General features: G+C 38.2%; 2 protein-coding genes across 6 annotated transcripts in view; both read right to left on the reverse strand.

The window, feature by feature from the left end:
- The window catches only part of ktn1 (kinectin 1), a 38,651-nt gene extending 30,991 nt beyond the window's left edge, over positions 1-7,660 (reverse strand). For 2 of the 5 annotated variants that reach the window (XM_053509529.1, XM_053509528.1), the window contains exons 1-2: positions 7,454-7,660; positions 1,633-2,261 (exon numbers count right to left, since the gene is read on the reverse strand). In XM_053509529.1, the coding sequence (XP_053365504.1) occupies positions 1,633-2,260 (628 nt within the window). In that variant the 5' untranslated portion in view covers position 2,261; positions 7,454-7,660. The remainder of the gene's footprint in view (positions 1-1,632; positions 2,262-7,453) is intronic. The other 3 variants (XM_053509532.1, XM_053509530.1, XM_053509531.1) reach the window with 2 other exon arrangements.
- A 2,118-nt stretch (positions 7,661-9,778) lies between these two features.
- On the reverse strand, positions 9,779-24,462 carry msh4 (mutS homolog 4). The gene is made up of 21 exons (XM_053510254.1): positions 24,147-24,462; positions 22,231-22,356; positions 21,006-21,169; positions 19,867-19,977; positions 19,526-19,641; positions 17,346-17,519; positions 17,035-17,164; positions 16,925-16,967; positions 16,753-16,820; positions 14,012-14,086; positions 13,847-13,911; positions 13,584-13,753; positions 13,351-13,487; positions 13,045-13,148; positions 12,669-12,793; positions 12,288-12,488; positions 11,420-11,538; positions 11,211-11,339; positions 10,898-11,072; positions 10,600-10,688; positions 9,779-9,967 (listed from the first exon to the last, which is right to left on the reverse strand). The coding sequence occupies exons 1-21, from the start codon at positions 24,412-24,414 to the stop codon at positions 9,779-9,781; spliced, it is 2,778 nt and encodes a 925-aa protein (XP_053366229.1). The 5' UTR covers positions 24,415-24,462.
- Positions 24,463-25,420: the final 958 nt, after the last annotated feature.

Below are 25,420 nucleotides of genomic sequence, written 5' to 3' on the forward strand. Positions count from 1 at the left end.
TAAATAAATAAGTAAAGAAATAACATATGATAATTCTTATAAATTATTATTATAATACAAAATATTTTGAGCCTTTCTGTTTAAAAGGGATTTACAACACAAAAAAGTAAGTTCATTTATACACTCAATCCTTGGTCCAGGCTTCTTTAGCACGAATTACCGCATTAATGCAGCATGACATGGAGAAGATCATCCTGTGGCACTACGGAGGTGTTATTGAAGACCAGGTTAATTTGATTGCAGCCTTCAGATTATCTGTATCGTTTGTGTCTGGTACTCCTCATCTTCACAATACCACATAGACTCTCTAAGGGGCAGTTCTGGTAGTAGTAATATAGTAATATTTTGGTCAATATTCTGGCATTTTGGGCAGGTATTAAGTTCTTTTGGAAAAAGCTGGTCAGCAGACGATGCATAAAGAGCTCTAAAATCACCTGGTAGATGTCTGCGCTGACTTCAGACTTGATAAAACACAATGGACCAGCAGCAGATGACACGGCACCCCAAATGATCACAGACCCTGAAAACTTTACACAACTTGGATTCGGTGTCTCTTCATTCTTGCTCGTGACTCTGGGACCCTGATCTCCAAATAAAATGGAATATAGACCTTTAAATGAAAAGAGGACTTTGGACCATCGAGTAATATTCCAGTTCTTTTTTATTTATTTTTTTAGCTCAGGGGAGATGCTTTTGATGTTCAGGAGTGGCTTAATGCTAGGAATGCAACAGCTGTCACCCATTTCCTGAGGACATCTGCACGTGGTGGCTCTTGATGCACTGACTCCAGGCTTACTCCTCTCCCTGTGATGCTCTCCTGGATTCTTGAATCAGCTTTTCTGGACAATTAAGGTTGCAGTCATCCCTTGTGCAGCTGCACCCATGATCAACGTTTAATGAATATGCTTTGATACAGCCCTTCTATGGCTTACCCTGCTTGTGGAGGGGTCTATGATTGTTTGGACAACTGTCAAGCCAGCAATCTTCCTGCATGACTGCGGTTGCTTGTACTGACATATATATAATATTTACACTGTATGAAAATTAATTGACTTGAAATGAAATATACTGATATTTTGATATACTGGATTTTTAAATGAAAATGGGAGCTACGAGACACAATCATTAAACTTAAAAAAAAAAAAAAAAAAGCTTAAAATATTTCATTTGACGTATGATCGATCTTGGAATATATGAGAGTTTCAATTATTCAACTAAAATACAACACTGACTCAGCACTTTTCTTCTAAGGGGTGCTGAGGGTTGTCCTGGCATCCCATTATACTAGTCATATTGACAAAAATAAAGAAAGAAATCACCAACATTACACATTAAAGGCCATTATTTAATACACTTAATCATCAGTTTTTGGAGTGATTTATGAATTAAGTGAAATTAGAAGCTAGTCACAATATTATCTCTGTTCAATATAACATTGCTGTACAACTAAATGGCACAATATAATTGTTTCTCTATACGAACAACAGATGCATTTTAACTGTGTGTTTTCTTGCCAAAATCTTTCATTTTAGTGGTTTTGCTGTTTGAAATATCACCATAATATATAACAGACTTAAAATACACACTTCATCTGCTCCTGATGCCCCATGTCTCGCTGTAAACCCTGCTTACCTGTCTCACTCTTCTGCTTTTTAGCCTTCTTCTTGCTGGTGGATTCAGCTGCAGTTGGAGGCGTGGCTTGAGTCTGGGGTGGGCTGGGTTGTTTGCTAAGCATGAGGGGCTGCTCCTTATGGACAGCCGACTTTGCGCTATTGACTTCTGGTTTCTCTGCGGTGACAGGAGCGGCAGGAGGAGGAGATGCTGCTGCCATAGTAGCAGAAGCAGCAGCTTTCGCCTTCTTCTCCTTCTTCTTCCTCTCCCTCAGTCCTGTTGGCGGTTCTGACTGCACAGGGACAGAGACAGGCAGTGGCGCAGGCACCACTTCAGGGAGCGCGTCGTTTAAAGTAGAGCTGGTGGCATCAATCAAATCGAAATCTCGTATTTCTTCCTCCGATTCACCCCCTTTACTCCCACCACCTCCGCTTCCACTGCTCTCCTTCTTCTTGCTCTTCTTTTTCTCGGTCTTTTTGCGGGTATCCGTCTTCACTGGTGGCAACTTCAGATCTCGTTTCTGGCGAGCCAGAACTTCATCGTAGGAGGTCTCTTTCATGAAAAGCCAGAAGAAGAGGAACATGAGGATGATGACCAGTGATGGGGCAAGGATGAGGAGGTACTGTGAATCAGCCAAGTCGAACGCCATTCTGGACAAACATAGAAAGGCAAACAATAAGCAAAGACAAAAAAAGAAAAAAAAAGGAGACCAACCCCAAGAAATCCAGAGCCAGGATTATCTGTATCCTGAGAGAATGTGTGTCAGTTTCTGATTACATAATGCTACTTGTGAAAGTGGAGACGGAGAATCTGTGGCTGTTAGAGAATGATGACACCACTGGAATGGATACTAATATTTTACACTAAAATAACCTTAAAATAAAAATGGGGAAAATTAAAAATAGGCTGATGGCAGCATGAGGTCTCCAACATGTGCCAATACTTTAACCTTTATTAAAAATACACAATGCCAGCCAACAGACATTAAAATACAACAAAAACACCAGGAGTAAAGATCAAATGGTGCTTTATACTACATATAAAGGGCAGTACATAGACTATACAGTTCCATTAGGACTGTATGCAGGGCACAAAGAAATAAAAAGGTAAAATAGGAGACTACTGTTTGATCAAGAAAAAAAAAAATCAGTAATGTATATTATTAAACTGTAATGTTGGAAAGTACATTTAAAAGATAAAACAAAAAGTAATTTAAGCAAGATTGATACAATGACAGCATTTGCACAATCATCGCTCCGCATTATTTTCAGCTCCAATGGTGCCCTGGCTTGGCATTCAGCACAACTACAGCACAGGTGGTCTGGAATCAGCGACAAAATGCAGAATCATGGTGAATTTGCCAAGTCGTGCCATGCAGCGCTGTCCAGTGGAAAAGTGGTGATAATGCCGTCCATCTAATCTGTATAGAACACTCAGACGAGATCGCTTGATTCATTAGAGAGAAAGCAAGCTGGTCAGACATCTGTGATTGAAGTCAATTGTAAATATCGGTTATTAATCAATCAAGAGCATTTAAAGGAGCTGAATAAATATACAACTTAGAAGGAGTTAAGGAAATTTATAATTTCAATTATTTCCTCCTTACACACTGGCTAGTTAAATGTTTGTGAACATCCTTTAACAATGTTTTTGGATAAGTTTCACAAACGTGGCCTCCCTTGAATCCAGACTAAATTCTTTGCCACTTACTGGTTAAACTGAACCAAGAATGGAAAAAGCAGCGCTCAAAAAAAGAAAACACACAAAGCCAGGATGAAAATGACAGCATGACGCTTAAGCATTCTTTGGATAGAGAAGTGTTTTTAGCTTTGTGTTTTTTTACTTGGAAACGCTTTACATCTCCGTTTTACATCTCCTCAGCTCCTCTTTATTAACATTAGATTTTCTCCTAGGGAGTGTAACCCTGCCATGGAATGTTTGAAGGAAATATCTGAAATTATTTTGTCAAAGGTTGATCCGTCAGACGGCTGAAGTCCCACTGTTCGCGCTCACTCGTCAGTGGTGTTAAACACTTTAAAAATAATGCCTAAGAAGCAATCAAGGATGTGTTTAATTTATCAGCGTGTGTAGCTTATCAGTACCATGCTGTGTTGACACCTAAAAGACTTAACCTTGTACATGTCAAAAGAAATAAATACAACCTACATCACTACCGCGGTGCTGTATATAGCTGTTACATAATGCTTTGGGACAAATGAAGAAAGATAGTGCTACTATAACCTTCTGGTTTAGTAATTGATGAGCTAAAAATGTGCAGACTGCAGCCTGCCCAGTATACCCAGTGCAGGAAATCTGGCAAATTCTCCAACAGGTCAGTGTTAAACCAGTGTCAAATTCCACACATATGTGGCAAGACCACCAAGAATCAAACAGCTAACCAAATTGTTTAAAATGGTAGAAAACTGCTTGCTGTTATGTTCCTTGAATTGTTGTTTTTTCGGCTGCTCCTGACGAAAGACTTGCCACAGCGGACCATCCGATCCGCACACAACTTGGCACAGGTTTTACGCCATTGCATCCAGTGGCTGAGGTTTGGGAATTGGCTGGGAACTGAACCCGGCCCTCCGCATGGCAGGCGGGAAACTTAACCACTGTGCCACCAATGCCCACTGTTAGTTTCTGGAATCTCACACGGTAATTCAAATCACAGAACTATGTTAATGCACAGCTTCTAATAAGTTAACTCCTCACTCACTCAAATTTTTTTTTTAAATACTACGTGGACATTTTCTGTAAGTAGATTTTATTTGTAATGCATGGAAGGTAGAAGCACTTTTTCGTCATGGATGGATGGGCTTGTGTCCAAGTCATTAACTTTATGATGGGGGTGGGGGGGGGAATTGAGGAAGGTGAACTAAGGACTACTTACAACTGCTATGACATCAATGATGACAACGATAAAAAGCATTTCACGTCACTCGTTAATATATTTAATAAGGTTCACATTGGCAAATTGCCTTGGAATAGAAACAATAAATTACTTCATGCCGTGCCATTTCTGTAAACTTTGGTTATTGTGTCACATGACCTCTTCATTTTCCTAGCACACCCCATCAGATCGTGTTGATAGGTAAATTATTTACTTATATAGTAACATATTATTATTACTACTACTACTACTACTATTATATACTTATATATATTTAGCCAACAGCAATAAATTCCCCTGATGAGGCTAATCAGTTTACAATTTCGGAAAATAATCCAGTTGCTAAAGTGAGCCCATTTTCTCCAGTCCAAAGTGCAGTGATCTCCGTAGGCATGGGTGTGGCAGGCTACTTGTGTACTTTCTGCTTCGAATCCCTGTTATGCATGTTGGTAGCATATACCACAGGGATTGCTCGAACTTTGCACAAGCACAAGGCAGAATCCTTATTTACATGTGTCGCTTCAGCAAGCAGGATGCACCTACTCTGTGAGGGGTGTCCTGTGGCATGGAAATGAGGCAGGGGAAACAATGTTCTCGGGCGAATGGCTGCTTGGAATCCCAAAGCTTTGCGAGTCCTGTCTGGTCTGGCAAAAACACGTAGACACCTTCAACAACATGGACATAGAAAAGCCCTCTGGGATTGTTCCACATCGAATCTTTCACTGCGTAACCAAACGGACAGGCTGTGATTTGTGTTTGTGTTCAAGAACGGTTCCTGTCATTATAAATAAATCAGTATTAAAATCTCTCATCTACATAAATGAACATTTTATCATTTATCCTTCGATAAGTTTGATGAGATGGGGTGCATTTGAAATGTACCTTTCCACTCAACTAGTAAAACAAAGCAAATCACATTTTAGAAATACTATCTAATCATTTTAATTTTAAAGAATCACAGGAGAACAACTTTAACAGCAATAAAGAAACACCATTAAGTGTGCACAAATCTTACACACATTTTAGTGTGTTCTCCACTTCGTGTCCAAAATCCTGAAAACACCACTGCTGGCCATTAATATAAGCCTGTGCGTAGTTGTGCAACATGTTACACAATTAGCTCTGAAAGCAAACATCAGAAACAGGAACACACACTTGTGGAAGCCTTAGCTCCACCCACACAGTTATACACACACACACACACACACACCTCACAGTAGTTTCCTTTCGATGGAGTCACAGGAAGAGTGAATAAACTAATGTATTCTTCATGGCCAGCCCTGACTTAACACAATGGACAATTCACTTCGGAGCAACGTTATTCAGAGAATAACATTGGACACACACACATGGCCATGGCTTTGACTCGCAAGACCTTCCCGAGTATGTAGACAGAAAAAAGGCTGCAACATTCATATGCTATTAAAAGCTAAGTGAACTAATCTGAGTTTATTTATAACACAGAGAACCTGACTGAATCTAGAACCGCGATGGTGTCATCCAGGAATCAAGAGCAGCAAGAGGACGAGGCAGTGAGGGTTTAAAAAGACAAAGCAAAGGCAGCTCTTATTAACGTTAAAGTATTTCATAGAGCTTATTTTTTTAATTGTACGTAAAGTATGTGAATCATGTATTGGCACAGAGACTCCAGAATCAAGACGCTCCCGAGCGGCACAACAGAAGCTCATTTTTATGGGGTTACAGTATCAAAAAAATCACACATGTTAAAAGCCTTCAATCTGTGCTTTTTCTTAACACTGTTTAATTACACATGCTTACACCAGTCTCAAAATACAGAGTGCAAATTAGTCAAAAATCTTGGGTTTCCAGGATTAAAAGTCACACGAGTCCACGTTCTCCCCATCAAGTTTTGAGACATTGGAGGCATATAAAGGGGCAAAACGTCTTCATTTCTTTCAGGCGATACATTCTGAACCATTTAGACTTTTTCATCCCGTGTGGTAGGAGTGAATTATTTCCCAAGTTGGTTTAGAAATACTAGTTTTAAGCGAGAAGGCTTCAAATGAAGGGTTAAATTTGTAACAAAATAGAGGGAAATACAATATTGAATCAGGATTTTTCAAGTTATCGTGATACTTATAAAACCGCAATTGTAATGAAATTGGTACCGATTTGAAGTGATAATATCGTATGAGGAGGTGACTGGTGATTCCCCTTCATCTAATATCTATCCATATCCAGAATTGAGGGGTGTGTACCGAATTCAGTTGACATTTAAAAGGATTCCTAGTTAAAAGTAGTGGTTGAGTAGCTCTGCTCTAAGACACTTGATGAACGCTTTATTCGGTTAACCATGTGAAACGACATAAAGAGTCGTTGGAGTAAATCACACACGCACGCACGCGCGAGGCTAACGTCATGAACAGCGTTGCTGTATCGTTTCCGACAATCACTCGCGCAGATCTATGTTAAGAAAAGGGCTGGTCAAGTCGCTTCCTCATTTAGACTTTCAAGAACAGAGCGATCACTAAAAGCGAGATAAAGAGATCAGCGACAAACGGCAATAACGCATGGTGTAATATATATATATATATATATATATATATATATATATAAACCAGATGTAGGTAGAGAGCTACAGTGCTAGGAGAATCCAAGTGAATTCTGAGTGAAACTGTGCGCGTGCAGCTAGAGTACAGTAGCTAGAGCAGTTTAGCTCGTGCTAGCAGTGCGTGTGTCGCTTTGACGTGGTTTCGCTCCTTTAAGTCCTACACTAGACTAATCCTCCATCACGCTGTTCACGCAAATTGAAGCCAGCTTTAAGCTCCCGTCTTGTGACACAGCAGAAGCAGGCAGAGTGAGCGGGTGAGGCAGGCCCCGTGTGCGGCTCCTGCAGCATTTGAAATCCCCCTAATCTCACAGCCGCTTTGCCTCTAATGCAACATCTCGCGCGCGCGCGCACACACATACACAAGAAGCATACATACATACCTGTTGTGATTGATAGATAGATCTGTCAGAGTAAGTAACGGCTGGAATGAAATGCTGTTTCTGTCTTAGAGCCTCGATGGACAGCACCTCCGAGCCGGCAGCTAGCAGCGATTCTGCCCTGTGTCGTCGCGCGGGGGCGGGTCAGCAGCCCTGCTGCGCACAATACAAGGGGCAACATGAACAGTTCCTACACCCGTATTCGGACAAAATCCCGCCTCCTACACGGGTATTGGTGTAGACTAGTGACAAGTGCTACTATTAGACAGAATCAAGTGTATAAAATTATCCACCAATCATACCACAAAAGCTGCATTATTTCCGACCAATAAGGAAACCGGAGGCGGGATTGTCGTTGCAGACGTGGGAAAGGAGGAAGGCAAGAAAAGCTCCGTGCGTTTAAAGGGCGCAGCTTTGCGCGTTGAGGGCGGGGCCAGGGCGAGATCTCGCGATAACTGGGAGCAGCGCTGTCACAGGGGCTACACACCAGGGTTTAGGAACAGATAGTTTAAGTATATTAAATATCAGCTCTAATTTATTTCCTTGAGTTGTCATATTATATTGAATAAAACACTTTTTATTGTAATTAAATCTAGTATTATCTTAATTAAACCTATCGAAAAACAATGCCATGTATGACTAGATGACAAATAAACATGTTTTTATTAAAAAGATATATATTATTTCTTAAAACTTGATATATATTTTTGAGCAGTGAGGTGTGGGTTATTACATACAGCCATGATGGTGCCTTAAACTTATGCTAAAAACGACTCATGACTTCCTCTGTGACATCATATTCAGTGATATCGTTTTAGAGGTCTTAGCATGTTCAAAAGACACACAAGTTTTGCAGTGCACCAGGGGGGCGATGTCTTTTTGAAGGTTGTGTAATGCGCCGGGGTGGTGATGGCACAGGTCATTGCTTGCAACTATATTTATTTTCTTGAAAAGATGTTTTGTCTAATAATCAAGTGTTTTTTTTTTATTCTTTTATATAATTATTACAAAATTTAATGCAGCACCTTTTAATAGCATTTAATTAAATAAAACTATAAACTAGAGTATATACTGATACACTATTTACAGTTAAACCTTGGATTGAAAGCATAAGAACCATTGTCTCAGTTGTGATCATGTGACTCTCAGTAGACAAAGCATATACATACTACTCATATTTCAAGACCTTGCTCATTTATAGAGTTAAAATTTATTACAAATTTTTGGTCATCTTGCAAAACAATCGGGAGACCAAGTTACTCGCAATCCAAGATTTTACTGTAAACCAGAGTTCAAAAATCAGCTGAGACTTATTGTCTGTGCAGAGTTTTCCATGTCCCCACCATGGAGCTCAGGATTCATTGTTCTCTGACGATCATCATGCACAAGCTGCCAAATGGTTTCGACATTTTTCGTGGGTTGAGCTTACTGAAGGTCTTTCTGATCTCCCGTTGTCTTCCGGTGATGTTTTTCCAATTTTGAAACGCAGGTGCCACTCAAAACACATCAAATGACTTCTTGCTGCATTGCTGTAAACTTGCCAAATCTTGCCAAACAACTCTGTGGCAGATTTGTCACAGGACAATGTCTTTTGGCACACTGACTTATAAAGGTCGGTGCTCTCTGTGATTGTGCGTGCAGCCTTTATGCTGCCATCTGTTGGCGTGTTACAAAATTTCTTTGATACCGCCTCGTAATGTAACTAACAAAAGACGAAACTGCGTGCAGAAACTTTTATGGGAATAAAACATAGTTTCATTTTAGTTGCACACTGCCATTTCACTGCATTATTTTGACCAGGTTAAAATGGTAACTGTGGGCCAGAGCTGGGCTAAAAAAGTCCTTAATTTTTATCTATTCTACACTGTGTCCTCAAAAGCAGCTCTGCTGTCGAATTTTTAACAGAATTTTTAAAATTTAATTAACAGCAGTAATCAGGCCACCCTAGTTACTGTGGTACATATGTAGGTATCCTAATATAAAGCAGGTCTTGAAACACGCATTGTTTTAAAGGATTTGAGCTTACATTATAACAAACAACAATACATTAAAAGTATTAGAAATAAATAAAATAGACAAAATAAAACATATATTTTAGTTGTTTCTATTTAGTAGGAAAACCTAGGCATATATAATCTTCAGTCAGATTAAGCATTTACTGCTCAACATTCTGTAGAGTATAAACCAATAAAGTGATTTGTTGGCATGGCATCAGAGAACCAAATCAGAACAATATATGGATAAATGTATTAAATACTTTAATTAACACAACAAATTCAGTGTGGACTGTCTACTAAAGTCTGTCAGTTTCTTTTAGTCTAGGTACACTCACTCCTCTGTATCCGTGGACTCTAAGCTCTTATTTAACTCAGATTCATAGTTTCTTTTTAAGCCTTTTAGGTATAGACGGAGGCTGTCCTGATCCAATCTGGAGTTTCGGCCCACCTGCAACAATCTTGTGGCAAGACGAAACACTGCGGCCTGACGCAGAGTGGATGGATCACTATGATGCTTAGCCTTTGAGACATGAATAAATGGGTAAAGTTATTCAGGAAAGTTTTTTCATCTTATAAATAGGTAAAGTAAGGACATCTAAGCAATTATACAGTCAGTGGGTCTTAATTTTCCTGCAGGATATGACCGATTTGTTCTGTTTTTTTGTGAAATTTTTTTTAAAAACTATTCATATTCTATATTCTTTACTTACCTATAATGAGTGTAACTAATGTAAACGCAAACATGATTGAATTAAAATCCTATATGTAATTTGTATGCATTACTACACCATAATATGTGGATTATTCTCCTGATTATAACTCACTCATTTTTATCACATTAATAGCATTTAGAAGACAATGTTAAAATCTGTTTATCCTTAAAATTAAAAAATTGTCCACATCTGTTTTTGAGCACTCAAACTTATTGTTTGTTTCTTCTACCTGTCGAATAACTTGACACTGAAAAAAAAGCACTGTGAAATTTGCTTTATACTCTCTCTCTCTCTCTCTCTCTCTCTCTCTCTATATATATATATATATATATATATATATATAGTAGACATATATAGTAAACAGACATATATACACTAAGAGAATGATAAACAAGGCCAAATTAAGTATACATCCAATGACATTAAAATACAACCTTACCCATAACTTTTGACTAACTATGGCTGATATAGACTTGGCCTCCTTAATGATAGAAAGTGGAAACGACGTGTTCTCTGCTGCTCTTATACCTCAAATATATAAACATAATACATTTAATTAATCAAAAAGGGATAAGTGTAACAACAAACTTACTAAAATTTGTCAAGTCACGTAATTATTTGGTTAAAACCTATCATTATTTTATATTTAACAAACTGACTCTTTAATTCGAATTTATCAACTAGTCATCAAATAATACAAGAGCTAAGAGACCTGCCCTTTGTTTGATTAAGATTACCATAATTGCTTTCCTCAGAGAAGCCTTGAGTCAGCAGGTAGGTGTAGACTACATTCTCCGTGATGTTTTCAGTCCCACGCATGTGCTGGACCTGCATGTGCTGATTCTCTACGTTGGGGTAAAGTGTCTCTAACTGACACAGCTCCAGAAAGTGGGTGGCGAACAGAGTGAACGCCTGCAAACACATTTTGGTTGAAGCTGCTTGTTCTTTAATGATTTTTATACTGTTCCCAAGATGAAAAGCAAGTTATCACTGCCATACTGAGAATTCTGAGTGTCTTAACTCTTGCAAATTATAATCAGTTCACCGTACCTTCACCCCGATGAGGAACTCACAAACCGAGTGGCAAATTCCGATGCCCTCCTCGGCACTGGTGCCACGTCCCAGCTCGTCAATAATAATGAGTGACCTGTTACTTGCATTGTGTATTATGTAAGACACCTAAAAGCACAATATAAAATGAGTATGGAGATGGCAAATGCACAACAGTATTGTACATATTTAAATTTTTTTATATTAACCTCCTTCATCTCAACCATAAATGTTGATGAGTTGGTCTCAAAATCGTCGTCTACTCCTATCCGAGTAAATATCTGATCAGCAACACGGAACGAGGCAAATTCAGCGGGCACAAATGATCCTAAAGCAAAATTAATGAGAACAGAGAGGTGTACCAGTGAAATAAATACATTTTAATTTTAGCCATACAGTAGAACATCTGTTGAATAGTTATTCTATAAAAAAATGACATGCACTCACACATTCACAAACTCATCCACACCTAGGGACATGTTTAGTGCAGTCAATCCATCTACACGCATCTTTTTGGATAGTAAAAGGAAACCAGAGAACTCAGAGGAAACCCAAGTAAATACAGGGAGGACATGTGAAACTCCTCATAGGAGCTGTGAAGTGCCAATGCCACATACTTTTGAAATAATACAATCTAGAAAAAAAAAATTCTTCAATTCATCTTCTCAGAAATATGACTTTTTCTTAGGAAGACATTTATGGATGAGGGTTACAAGTATGTTGTAAGATGAATGCTTAGAAATTTCAACAGACTTTTCACTGAGTTACCAGAATTACTTCTTTATATACAGTTTTGCTCAACTGTTGGACCTCATACTGTAAGAAGTGCATTGGTGAGGCCTTTTAGAATTCTATTCCACAATCCTTCCAATCCTCATAAGTTGCATGTTTTTAATAACTTATTGACTGATTTCAATAATTGCTCAAAACTTAAAGGTGAGTTTAGAAGAATAAATTAGTTTTCTGTGGTAATCCCATATAATTAAGAGGTAAAATTATTATATCTCTGTTATATTTTCAGTACGTGAAGTATATAACTAAACAATGATTGATTTGAAAAACAGCACGTCCGGGTACCTATCTGAGCCATGATTTGGCAGAGAGCCACCTGTCTGAGGTAAGTGGATTTGCCGCTCATGTTTGGGCCTGTGATTATAACAAAGTTGCTTCCCTCAGAGAGATGGCAGTTGTTGGGGATGGGCTGCTGGCCAACCATGCGCTCCAGGATTGGATGGCGGCCTTGTTTTATTGCCAGTGTATCCGTGAACTCAGGCCGCACTGGGGCATAAACACAAAGTGAAAAATATTCGTCATTCAAACAGTCATTAAGACCAATGTTTCGCTACAATGACCACTGACTTCACAGCATCGGTCATGGCTGTAACTGTGCAAAGTGTCAGCAAGCCATACGTCAAAAATACTGAAGTATATTTAGATTGGTCTGGGGTCTAATCTTACCGTAGTCTGAAATAGTGCACACATTGGCGAGGGACACCAGCATATCCAGCAGGGACACAGCATCAGACAGCTTATATAGGCAGTGAATGTGTGAATACACATCATTAAGTAACCTGCATACCACACTGCAGAGGTGTAGAAGACATAAAATATCAATTTATCTACAGTTCCATACTGCAACTGAGCAGAACAGCAACACAATCATCAACATAAAAGTATAAATCGTAATTAATATATACACAGTACTGTTTATATATAGTACATTTAATACTCACAAGTGGTTAAAAAGATCTGAAGTGTGCTAATTAGACAGTTGAACAAAAACCTGTGTCTTTAATGTTCAGTCTAAGAATATGTATATGTCGTGAATGCTCACATATATGACATGTGAAATATCTCCTTCAAGGCTTCATCACAGCGATCATTCATCTTCATCATGTCCAATGTAGTAAAGCTATAGTTGTTTTTTTGCCTCGTTACCTGCAGTAAGCAGTTAAAGTCTGTCACACACTTCATGTCTTTATGTTACATGTGTTTAATCCCTTAAATATCCACTGCATATGCTTGAATCGGTTAATAAGCAAGAATAAAGAAAATCATCTGTGAAATAACATTGAGTGTTGTGTGTAGTGTATGGTTAAAAGTACTGTAGCACTGGTTTGTTTATGCGATCAAGCCTTACTTTAATGAACTCTCCTGGGAGCTGTCCATCAGGTAGACCAAAACCTTCCATCCTCATCTGGATAAAGAAACCTCGAGTAGTGTTAAAACTAGTGCGCAGAGGAAGGCCATACTTCTCTCCCAGCTGTTCTACCAATCCTGTACCAGTGGAGTACGATACAGATACTGCTTAAGAAACGTTTGTCATATAGGCATGAACAATTCATTTTAAATATTTAACATAAAACTGCTCACCTGCTATATCATCCACTACCTCAGTGTAGGCTCGACGTGCAATGTCTAGCAATTCGTTTACATTAGGACGTACGGCATAGCACTTCTGTGTGCGCATATTCAGACTGCCCTTAATGTAGCTAGTGTCACTGTTAATCACTGTTTTGATTTGGTCCAAAATGCTGTTAAACCTACAAACACAAGTTAAAAGAACACATGCATTGTACATTTTGGAGTGTTACACATACAACCATTTTTATAAGGCAGCATGATGTGTTTATAACCTGCAATCTTCTAGTGAAGTGTAATAAGCTTTCAGTAAGGGTGTCTTTGCGTCCTTCAACACCATCTGTCAAGGACTGAAAACAGTTTACTGACCAAACCATACAAATGACATAAAGTATACGTATATAAATGCCTGCAAACACTCTGATTTGACCGATTCTGACCTTGAGTGGTTCAATCAGTTCTAGAGTGTGTTTCAGCTGAATAACATGCATTATCTTTGCTTCTGCCACTTCAACCTAGATCACAGGCAAAAAGGAGAAGAAGAAAATTTCAGCGCATATTTGTTTTTTTCTTATAAAAATACACAATACACATCTAAATGAAATATCATACTATTTACAGTATGATAATTCTCTATCTGTTCTTAAAACATTATAATTGCACAATTCAAAAATGTATATGTCCTGAATCCATCAGCATTAATTGTCACTGCTAATAATGGTCCACCACACGGATAATACTGTATACTGATCCCTTTTCACTGATGAACAGGTAGAATGGGGCTGTTGTGAATAATAACAGATGGACTATGTTCAGTAATTGTACACCTGCTACATGATCTTATCTGGCAAATGAGAGTAGTTTATAAACTGCCACCTGTATAGTGCAATGCAGTAGCCCCCTTGCCTTAAAGATTAAACAATGTTAAATTATTAACAATTCTATCATCTACCCAGTCTGGTCTATGCAAAATGCAGAAAAAAATATATTTCCACTATGTACCATTTTACATAGTTAGAAACATAAACAGCTTAAACTTTTTAGCCTTACACCTAAATGAGAAATATACATTTACTATGAGTGAAATGTTTTGGACACGCCTTCTCCTTCAGTGATTTTTCCTTATTTTTATTATTTTCAACAGTATACATTAATACTGAATACCTACATAGGGAATTATGAAATAACATATATGCAATTATGTGGTAATATAGTAGAAATGCAGCATATATTTTATACAAGGTGGTTTTCAAAAGGTTTAGGACTAGTTTTGTAACACACCAACAGATGGCAGCACACAGTCACAGAGCACCGACCTTCATAAGTCAGTGTGCCAAAAGACATTGTCCTGTGTACATTGGAAGCTGTGCAACTAGTGTTATTTTGACCATATCCATTACCAGATCTGCAATTTCATCATGAACAGCAAGTTAGAACAAAGAGCAAATGTGAAATTCTGCGTGAAACATGGAGACGTTTGACATAATTCGTCAAGTTTACAGCAGTCGTTGCAATAAGTCATTTGAGATGTTTTGAGTGGCACGCAGGCTTCAAGAATATCACTTGAAGATGATAAGAGATCAGCCCATCATCTCCACGACCCAACCAAACAGGCGAGGCAGCTTGACCAAGCGCATGCTCAACCAAGTCCGACCAAGCGGAAATGTCTAAAAATGTGTTTTTGGACATTTGTGGCATTGTGCATAGAAAGTTCATCCCCAGGAGCCAGACCATTAATAGCCAGGTTTAAAGGCATCTGAGAGAGGACATACTGCCTTTAAGCAGAGCTAATCTCGCAACTTTTTGATACCAACTCGTGTTTTATATTGTCCAAAGTATCTACAGCACATTTAACTTTGATAACAGCTTGGCACACTAATGGCATTTGCTCATCAGATTCATGAGGTAGTTACCTGAAAGACTTGGTCAAGAGTTAATTTATGACATTTCTTGCCTTTTTAATTTGCTTTAGACCATTGGGCCTCAACCCCTGGGCCACGGTACCAGTCTGTGGGTGATTTGGTACTGGTCCGCACAGAAATACAATTTTTTTTTTCATTGATTATCAGAGCCTAAAAGACTTATATTAAGAACAAATGCTCGTCTAGGTCATGTGATACATAAAATAAAAAAATTAAGGCCACAAGCTAGCAAAAATCAGCAAGAAACAAACGTCTTTGGAGAGGAGACAATCGGGAGACAGGAAAAGAAAAGGCCTACAACTTTTAAGAAAAAAAAGGGCCAATTAAAAGACAATATCAGGCGTCTTACTTAAAATACAGGTTTTTCGCTACAGGTGATTCTCACATTTCATTACGAAATAATATTTGAGAATATTTTAAAACTTTAACCCACTAGGAACCGCGCTAGTATATTTGTGTTGACATCGTTGTTTTAACATCAGGAGTGAACACACTCTACTTGAGGTCTTGAACTACACCAAAACACCTGGTGGTGAGAGGAGACTTCGCTCGAACATTCTGGAGTCTCAAGAGAATCATACACCTAATGGCTAAAGGCATTGCTAAGATGAAGAAAACTTTTACTACCAGTAAGGAATTGATCCTGTCCGCTGCTAAAGACATTTGCCATAAATTTCTAGGAGAGGCTGCACTTAAAAAGGTTCCTTTTTCGGCTAGCACCGTCACTAGGCGAATTGAGGATATAGAGGATATAGGACATTGAGACACAGTTGTGGAGAGGATTCACAAGTCACCATGGTGCACAATACAGGTAGATGAGTCTACTGATATTGACAACGAGGCAATTTTATTTTTAGCTCTTTCTATGCTTGGCCATAAAAATATTGTTTTATATAAAACCAGGCCATGGCACAAAAAAGGGTCGGACCAGAACGTAAAGGAAAAGCAGCCAACAGGAATTCAACACCTCTGGGAACTCCTTCAAGATTGTTGGAAAGCCATTGCAGATGAATCCCTTATGAGGCTGAGTGAAAGAATGACAAGAGTGTGCAAATCTGTCACCAAAGCAAAAGCGGTTGCAAAAATATATAACATATTCTGAGTTATTTAACATGTTTTTGTTGGCTGTATAATTTCATATTTGTTCAATGTTAAAAACAATAAAACAAAAAAAAACTGAAAAGGAGGTTTGTCCAAACTTTTGAATGGTAGTGTACATTAATAAAATTAGATAAAAAAAAAATAAAAACACACTTTACCGTTTCTTGCTTAGGGAGCTGCACAAGAGCAGAAAGCAGTTGATCTATATCCAAGAATTGTGTAATCGCTGTAAATAAAACAGTGCTCATTAAACTCAATCAACTCGGTTATAGATTTCTTGCGACACCATGTTAAAAAAATGCCCTGCAGTGCACAAATAAAGCACCTTACCATTTTTAAGACCAAAGAAGAGTTCCTCACTCTGCAGCAGTTCCTATAAACAGATGAACACATTGTTGAATAATTCCAGTTTAACAAATTAAATAGTGTGGACATTCTACCTGTATGGTGTCCAGTCGTGTGTTAATGGTGTCAACATCCAGCAGAGGCTCCAGAATGTTCGAGCGAAGTCTCCTCTCACCACCAGGTGTTTTGGTGTAGTTCAAGACCTCAAGTAGAGTGTGTTCACTCCTGATGTTAAAACAACGATGTCAACACAAATATACTAGCGCGGTTCCTAATGGGTTAAAGTTTTAAAATATTCTCAAATATTATTTCGTAATGAAATGAACAGAATGAGAAGAAAAAGCGTGAAGTACATGCCGAGAATGGTTTCTTATTATTACAGAAACAAATTGTTATCTTTGCTAACCTGTGATCTCTGTTGTTAATGACTAGCTCTAAGTTCCTGGCTGAGACCGCGTCAATCATGGCAGTCTTCTCGCTGCCGGTGAAGCTCACTTTCAGAGATTTGGGAGCATACACCGAGTTCTGAATGAACTCTAAGTACTTAAGGAGCGCTGCTGCAGCTGCCAGACAATAGTACCTGCGACATTTTAATATCAACTTAGATCTACATTCTGCCAGTCATCTGAATTACTGACCTCAGACTCACATTAAAAGTAGAGCAATCAATACTGTATGTTGATACGCAACATACAGTATTGATTGCATGATCTAAAAAATAGATCAATACTGTAGTTGATACACAAATCTTTTGCTTCGGGTTCTATTTTACAAAAGTAATGGATGGCTCCACACTGCAAATTGTTCTGTACGTGCCAAGATACGTGCCAAAATTTAAAATCTTATAATGTATTTTTTTTCTGTGGTTGCCAAGATTTAAAATCTTAGACCTGGACCTATGAAATTAATTAGTACTCACTCATTGACTAGAATGAGTAGACAGGGTGGTGGGTGGCCTGGATCCTATCTCAGGAGACTTTGGGCACGATGCGAAGTGCCCCTTTGACGGGCTACTAATTCATCGCAGGGCGCACACACACACACACACACACACACACACATTCACACATTACGGGCATTTTGGAAACACCAATTAGTCTAATCTGTATGGTTTTGGACTGTGGGAGGACCCCGGAGTACACAAAGGAAACCCACCAAGCGCGGGGAGAACAAGCAAACTCTATACGCACAGAACTGTGCCAAAAATCAAACCCTTTCCTGTGGAGGTGCAAGGCAACAGTGATAACCAAGCCACTGTGCTGCAAGTTTAATTACCAGTTTACAAAAATTATTTACTAGCCAATAATCTTATTTGTAGGCTGAACCATTTTTTTTTTTAATGTTTTTACATATCCACTTAATCTCATATGTCCAGGTCCACATTTTAAATCTCGGCAAGCACAGAACAATTTGCAGTGCAGAATGCAATGCAGCTAAATACAATAGCAATGAGTTACAGCAAAGGCACACAAAGCTGATCAACAAGTTGACAAACACAGTGGTAACGAGGACTGTATTAGCTATAAAAGTAAAGTTTTTAGAACAGACTAAGTAAGTGCTAAAATTTCAACAAAAAAAATTGCATTGGTAGTTGAAAATTAAAAAGTTAATTAATTCTAAAGGTTTGCAATTTTTTTAGTGTGGATTTTTACTTTACCACTTAGACACTATTAATTAAGGAACATTTGTATTTAGTTTATATACATCGATCAGCCATAATGTTAAAAACAATACATTTTATTTAAACAACATATCTGAAATCTCTTTTGTGTCAAAAAAGAGTCAAGCAGTGCTCCTACCAATTTTACATTGTTCAGCAACAAAACAAAGAGTGAGAATTTAAAACAATTAATATTTGGGAAGTATGATCTGTCAGTTTTGTGCAACAATTAGGGGTAAATTGTGGGCATATTTAGTGCATATGCGCACTGAAGTAAATACAAGTAGAACTATGGAAAATCGGACTGAGGATGACCGGGCATTTCTGACATGCCACACTGCTTATTAAACAATCTGGTTAAAATTCAAGCTGATAGAAAATTCTTTGAAACTGCTTGAGTTCTATAACATAATTGCCTCACCTGTTTAACAGCACTTGTTTCTCATCCCATTTTTGGAGAATGTTGCAGGAACCAGATTTGAAATTAGTGCATATTTTCAATAAACAATTCGATCCAAATGATAAACAATGTAGAAGAGACTTTATAGAATTAATCTGTTTTGCTTTTATTGATATTTTTCATACTTTTTGGCCCAACTTCTTTTGAAATTGGGGTTGTATAACGGAGTTAAATTCTGCTTCTTTGTAGTCAGGTGACCTAGACAGTGTATCCTGAATGTAGAGTTTTCTAGGTTGAGCTGTGCTCTGGGACCCAATCCAGGCATGCATCTGACATGTATGTAGTGATTAGTACCTTCCAAAAGTGGTCCAAGGAAGAACAAATTGTGAACCAGCAACTGGGTCATGGCTGCCCAAGGTTCATTATGAAGGTAGTTTTAACGTTTTGGCTGATCTGTATATAAAACCATCAAATTTGTCTTATATTAAACTTAAACAATCACTAAGTGAATAAATGTAGAGCATACTTGGTTTGTACATCCATAAGAACAGTGTTGAACTCGGGTGCACAAAGCTGCTGGATGTACTCCAGTCCTTTCCTTTCGTTAAAGTACTTCCGCTGAATGGCAGTGAAAGCTATAGACTGTAAGTGGTGCAGCAAAATAAAATATATGAAACTAATAATGTAACAAAACTACATTTCCAGCATTTTATTACTGTACAAATGTTTTATAATTTTTATACTGCATGCTCAGTTTGGGTACATTCTTTTAAAATTTACAAAAGTAGTGCTGACTTCTGGCTTTAACATGCTACTTCTAAACAATTGTTCATCTGACAGGCCTACAAATTTATTCCAAACATGTACCGAAAAATTCTCCGTGATGAGGTTGTACAGCTTGGTTCCATGCCCTTTCTCGCTAGCAGTGTCTGGCATCAGAATCTCAAGGGGCACTAAGATATGCAGTTTGGTAATTACCTGAAACGAGTTTAGACATGCAAATCACAAAAACACTACATTTTTTTACTCAAGGGCTCAGTGTTTAAATACAGCCTAATGAGAATTGTGTCCCGAACCGTGTTAGACTTAATGTACGTATGAGGGTAAGTCTAAAATTATCTGCACTCTAACTATAGAATTTATTTTAATTAACTTTTAGAAATGACTAATACATAATTTTTCAACATAATCAATCTGCTTTCAACACACTTTCCCCATCTGTCAACAGGTTTTCGTATTCCCTCATTAAAAATGTTTTGGCCTGAGCTGCGAGCCACAGATGCACCCCTGTGCTAAATTCTTCATGTTCTTAGGGCACCAAATAGGTAAAAGCCTGATGGAACAAGATCAGGACTATAGAGAGGATGCTTTAAAACCTCAAAACACCTAAAAAAAAAACTCAGAAAGAAGATTTTGCAGTGTATCGACAGTGTGGGCAGAAGTGAGCGAATGTGCACTGGTATGAAAAACCACAAAAAAAATCTCTGCACGCTGCTCTTCTTTTGTGCAAACCACAAGTGTGGCATCCAAGTTTTCTCGCACCGCAGTTACAACTGAGCTGATGTAACATGTTTACACCTGCACAGCAGTGACTGGGGAGACAAGAGTCTTAAACAGAAAGCGCTGTTTAGATGGTGCGGCCAACAGAAGTTTATAATATATATATAATATAACCAGAGTGTGGATAATTTTTTGACTCACCATCGTAAAAACCAATGAGTCGATCAATTTGCAAAAAAACTTTTGCAAAGAAACTTTATAGAAATCGACAACTACTATAGAGAAATGTCCTCAAATTTTATAATATTACTTTGTAAATTAATAAATGAACAAAAGATTGTGGGGATTGTGAGTTTCTCTCAAGATCCTATTTGTAACTTAGCCTCTGGTTTGGGAACCTCTAAATTAAACAATTAGTAAAAGCAAAATTCATCACTTATACTCTGAAACCTTTAATTGTTGTTTGTATAAAACAAGGACTGAAAAAGCCTCAAATGTAATTTCACCTTGGCATAAGTCCCAGTATCTGCAAACTGTGAAAGTACCAGCTCGGGGGACCTAGTGTTGATGCTGGCCATGCCGATCTCTCCCCTGGCTAAACCTCGGCCCTCCACCAAAGCCACGATTACAGATGCAGCATGGCACACAGATGCAGACGATGAAGATGTCACTAGATTCAAAGAATACTGCCCATCAAAATATGATTCAATGTTCTGAAATGACTTTCACTAGCAAGGTGATCCCAAAGCACAAAGCAGGACCATGGTGACCATGGACCGTGGTCATAAAAGGGGTTTTTAATGTTAAATGGGGCTTTTTTTCCACACTTACCAAAACAACATGATACTTTGTTTATCTTTCTAAAAAACCATTCAAAAAGGCAAAACCACTAGCACTTACTGTATTTGTTGATGCTTTTGTATACTAAAAATAGATCTGTAGTTGACTGTAAACTTGGAATATTGCCATAATAACATTATCTTTTTAATCAAACGTTTTTTTATCCAACTTTGCAATGCTGCTCCATTATTATTATGAGTACAGTATTAGTAGTAGTTGTTGTAGTATGACTGTTGTTGCCTTTAGCACAGCATCATTTTCATACTGTTTGAAATTTAGTCACATTACTTACAGTACTCTGGTGCAAATGTATTGTTCTAACCAATGAAAAATGGTTAATACAATGCCTATTTGTGTAGCTTGTCATACTAAAAAGTAATCGTACCATTCATCCGGAGCTTATTAGATACATATATAATGTATGGGTCACACACACACACACACCTTACTCCTTACACCTAAGGGCACATTATAGAGCTTAATCCACTTACTGGCATGTTTTTGGGAGTTGGGGGGAAACCATAGAGCCCAAAGGAAACCACAAAGACATAGGAAGTACTGTAAATGCAAATCTCCACACAGACAGTAACTCACACTCAAGACTAAGTGACCCTGGAGTGAGCTGTGAGGCTGTGAAGCTCGACTGCGGTGCAACTCCGCCACCTTCATGACACTATGGGAGCTCTTACTATAAATGTTTATTTACACAGTTCAAATTGGATAATTGTCATTTCTACCTAAATTTGCTTTCTTGCAACAAAATGAAAATTTTATCAACTACTTCCTTTGTTACGCCCTGTCTATTAATCCTTCAGTTGTGTTTAATTTATAAATAGTATGACACAAGACTGCTTAACTGTTTTTTTCTATTAGATTTTTTTGTTTACTCACTGTTGAGTTCCCTTTGCTGAGCTGAGCCTGGTGTCCTCCTGAGGGAAGGAGTGCTCAAGCTTCTGTACAGTGAGCTGTAGACCCCACCAGTCCATGAAGAGCTTGATGAATTCACCCTGTTCACACCTTAACACACACAAGTTGAAATAAGAAAAGTGAGAAAGTAAAGCATTAGTCTGTGCAAGTTACATAGATTAAATATGAATTCTGTTTGCTCAGTCCATTGAAATAAACCTCACCATCCCAACAACTCTGCTCTTTTAATACGACCACTTAAAGGTGTTTATTTTTCCAGAACAGACTGTCTTATCATATCTAGTTCATGTTGATTTAAGCCACCTTTGTAGCCTTGAATGTGTTTGATCATCTTTGATTCAATAACAACAGAGAAAGTCAGAAGAGTAATGTTTTTATGGAGCTTATTTTCAATAACCAAAAAAAAAAAAAAATCAGATTGTGCAAATGCAGCTCTGTCCTAAATCGTTAGGGCATTCTTGACCTTATTTGTCTTAAAGTGGCACAAAAGGTTTCATGCCAAAATAATGCCAGTCCAGAAAACACAAAACATTTCCCTAATGTCTGAGTTTTGTTCCCTGTTGCTTTTTTTCAAAAGCCATTTCATAACATTTAACATTCCAATTTGGTTAACAAACCCAGAGCTAATCCTGTAACCTTCGGGGATCTTTAAAACACAACACTCTGTCACGGTTAAGTGATAACCGATGAGAAATGGTGGCCAGAGTTACCTTTTTTTTCCTAAAACGACAAACTAATATTCTCATAACAATTTCTTCATGGAAGTTCTTGAGGTTTTCCAAATGTTGCTTTTAAATGTTTTTATATACAAACTTAAGTCCTAGGTAGATGACTGTAAAGTACACGTTTGTGTCTCCTTTTTTTCTAGCACCTCTGTGTCTGTAGCTACCAGGGTGAGTCAAAAATGATCCACACTCCAGTTATATTAAAACTTCTGTTGGCTGCACTGTCTTATCAGCGCTTTCTGTTCAAGGCTACTGTCTCCCCAGGTGCCGTAACAAACCAAAGGAAGATCATAAAGAGAAGCGTTTGGGTATCTGATAACAAAATTTGGACCAATACTCTACGGAAGTTAAAAGTTTTTTAAAGAGAATCATTACTGATGACAAGACATGGATTCATCACCAAAGATATTATTTAGAAAAATTATGTCTAAAAGTTAAGTAAAATATAATCTACAAACAGAGTGCGAATAATTTATGATTTTAATTTAGAATAGAAATATTATAGAATTTTAAAAATCTACATTTGCGTTACTACTACTATTACTAATACAATGCCTATTTGTGTAGCTTGTCATACTAAAAAGTAATCGTACCATTCATCCGGAGCTTATTAGATACATATATAATGGGAACCCAACTTAGTGTTACTATATAAACAGGGTTGTTGTTCATGATGATTCAGCTAGTGAAGTGTCACAATGTTAGGGTAAGGCTCCAGAGAGGCTTGAATTATTTAAAGTTTACCAGAACTGTCTCTGAACCGTACAAAATATGCAGCGAAACACAAATGGTGTGCTTTTGTACCAGCTGGGAACTAAAAAAAAAAAAAAAAACGTTTCCAAAACATTCTGGCAGCCAACTTGTGTTTTCTGGGAATTCACATCACTATAGCGACAGTTCTGTACAAGAATGATTCAGAGAGAATTTCCTGATTTTACGGGAGTGTTTTCCATTTAAGGTTCTTGATTAAAGGTTACCAGAGCAGACTTCAGTCAACTTCCTCATGAGTTACTTCAAGGTTATTTAAAGGTTATGTGTATATTAGGGAAAATCTCCTCTGAACCCGAAAATAGACCTAGAGGGTAATTTCAACCTGAAAATCTAGCACGGTGAGCTAACTTTAGCCGTGTATGCTTATTTCTGCTTCATTCTGACTGCAGATACCTGTCCTAACCGGAGTTTTATTAAGAGCAGTTGTCGGGACACAGGCTTTAGTGGAGGAGTTTGACCCAGAAGCGGAGCAGGAGCTAGCGCTGTGCGGTGTGTGTGAGCTGGACAGAGGAGACCGGGGCGGTGCGCCCTCCTCCTCCTCCTCCTCCTCCCGGCTACACCGAGCTGCACTCAGGCTGCGCTCAGAGCTGGACGCGCTGCTGGCGCCGGTGTCCGAGCTGGGGGTAACCTCCTCAGTGCTGCTGCACAGCATTTAGACCTCCGTCTGACTGGAAAGAAATTGTGCAAATTATTGAAGAACATCGACAGTTTACAGCGAGTGAAGAAGTACTTTGTCAGGTTCGTTTGGTCGGGGGACGTTTGGTTAAGCGCGCCATCTAGTGGCCAGTGCGACTAACTTACTACTGAAACACAAACACGTGTTTAGGAAGGCGCATGTCCACCAGGCCGAGAATTTTTCTTGGTTAATTGTCTTCGGGACAAGGCAGCACATTGGCTTGTGGTTAGTACGATCGCATTACACCTCCAGGTTCTAGTCCTGTGTTTGATGGGTTCCCTCCGGGTGCGCTGGTTTCCTCCAACAGTCCAAAGACATGCAGATTAGGATAACTGGCATTCCCAAATTGCCCATAGAGTGTGTGTGTGTGTGTGTGCAGTGCGATAGATTGGCACCCTGTCCAGGGTGTACCCTGCATATTGGCATAAGTCTCCTTTTATAGGCTCCAGGCCTACCGTGACAAATGATCATTATCAAGAGCATGGCAGCTCTTAAATATCAGTGGGCTTTTGCTCATAAGCTTAATGCTGGCAATTATTTTTAATTAAATTTTTAATAGGCTCAGGTCGAATGGCTTGTTATGACTAAGAAAGGATTCTGGTTATGATTATTTTCTGAAATTTTATTTTTTGGATAGCCACAATATTAAAGAGATGTCTAATATTGCCTATAATGAATTTCCCCCACTATTATTATTGTAACAAACTGTTATTTTTTCAATCCACAATTGTAAATTAAAGTTATTGTCGCCATAAAATATTCATGTTTTAATTTTTAAAAATCTCTAAGGATGTGCAAGCTTTTGCATGGCTAATATGCACTTTTGGGTTTTCTGTGCCTCCATTTAAGGGTTGATTTTAATAATACAATAAGTTAAATACTGGGCTAGTCTATAAAAAGATTATTATTATTGAATATTTAGAAGCAACAAATTAAGCAGAACAAAACATCAGCTTAAAGGTTTCCTGCTCATTCTAGCAAA

This window comes from Clarias gariepinus, chromosome 13 (genome assembly GCF_024256425.1).
Source record: "Clarias gariepinus isolate MV-2021 ecotype Netherlands chromosome 13, CGAR_prim_01v2, whole genome shotgun sequence".
NCBI lineage: Eukaryota > Metazoa > Chordata > Actinopteri > Siluriformes > Clariidae > Clarias > Clarias gariepinus.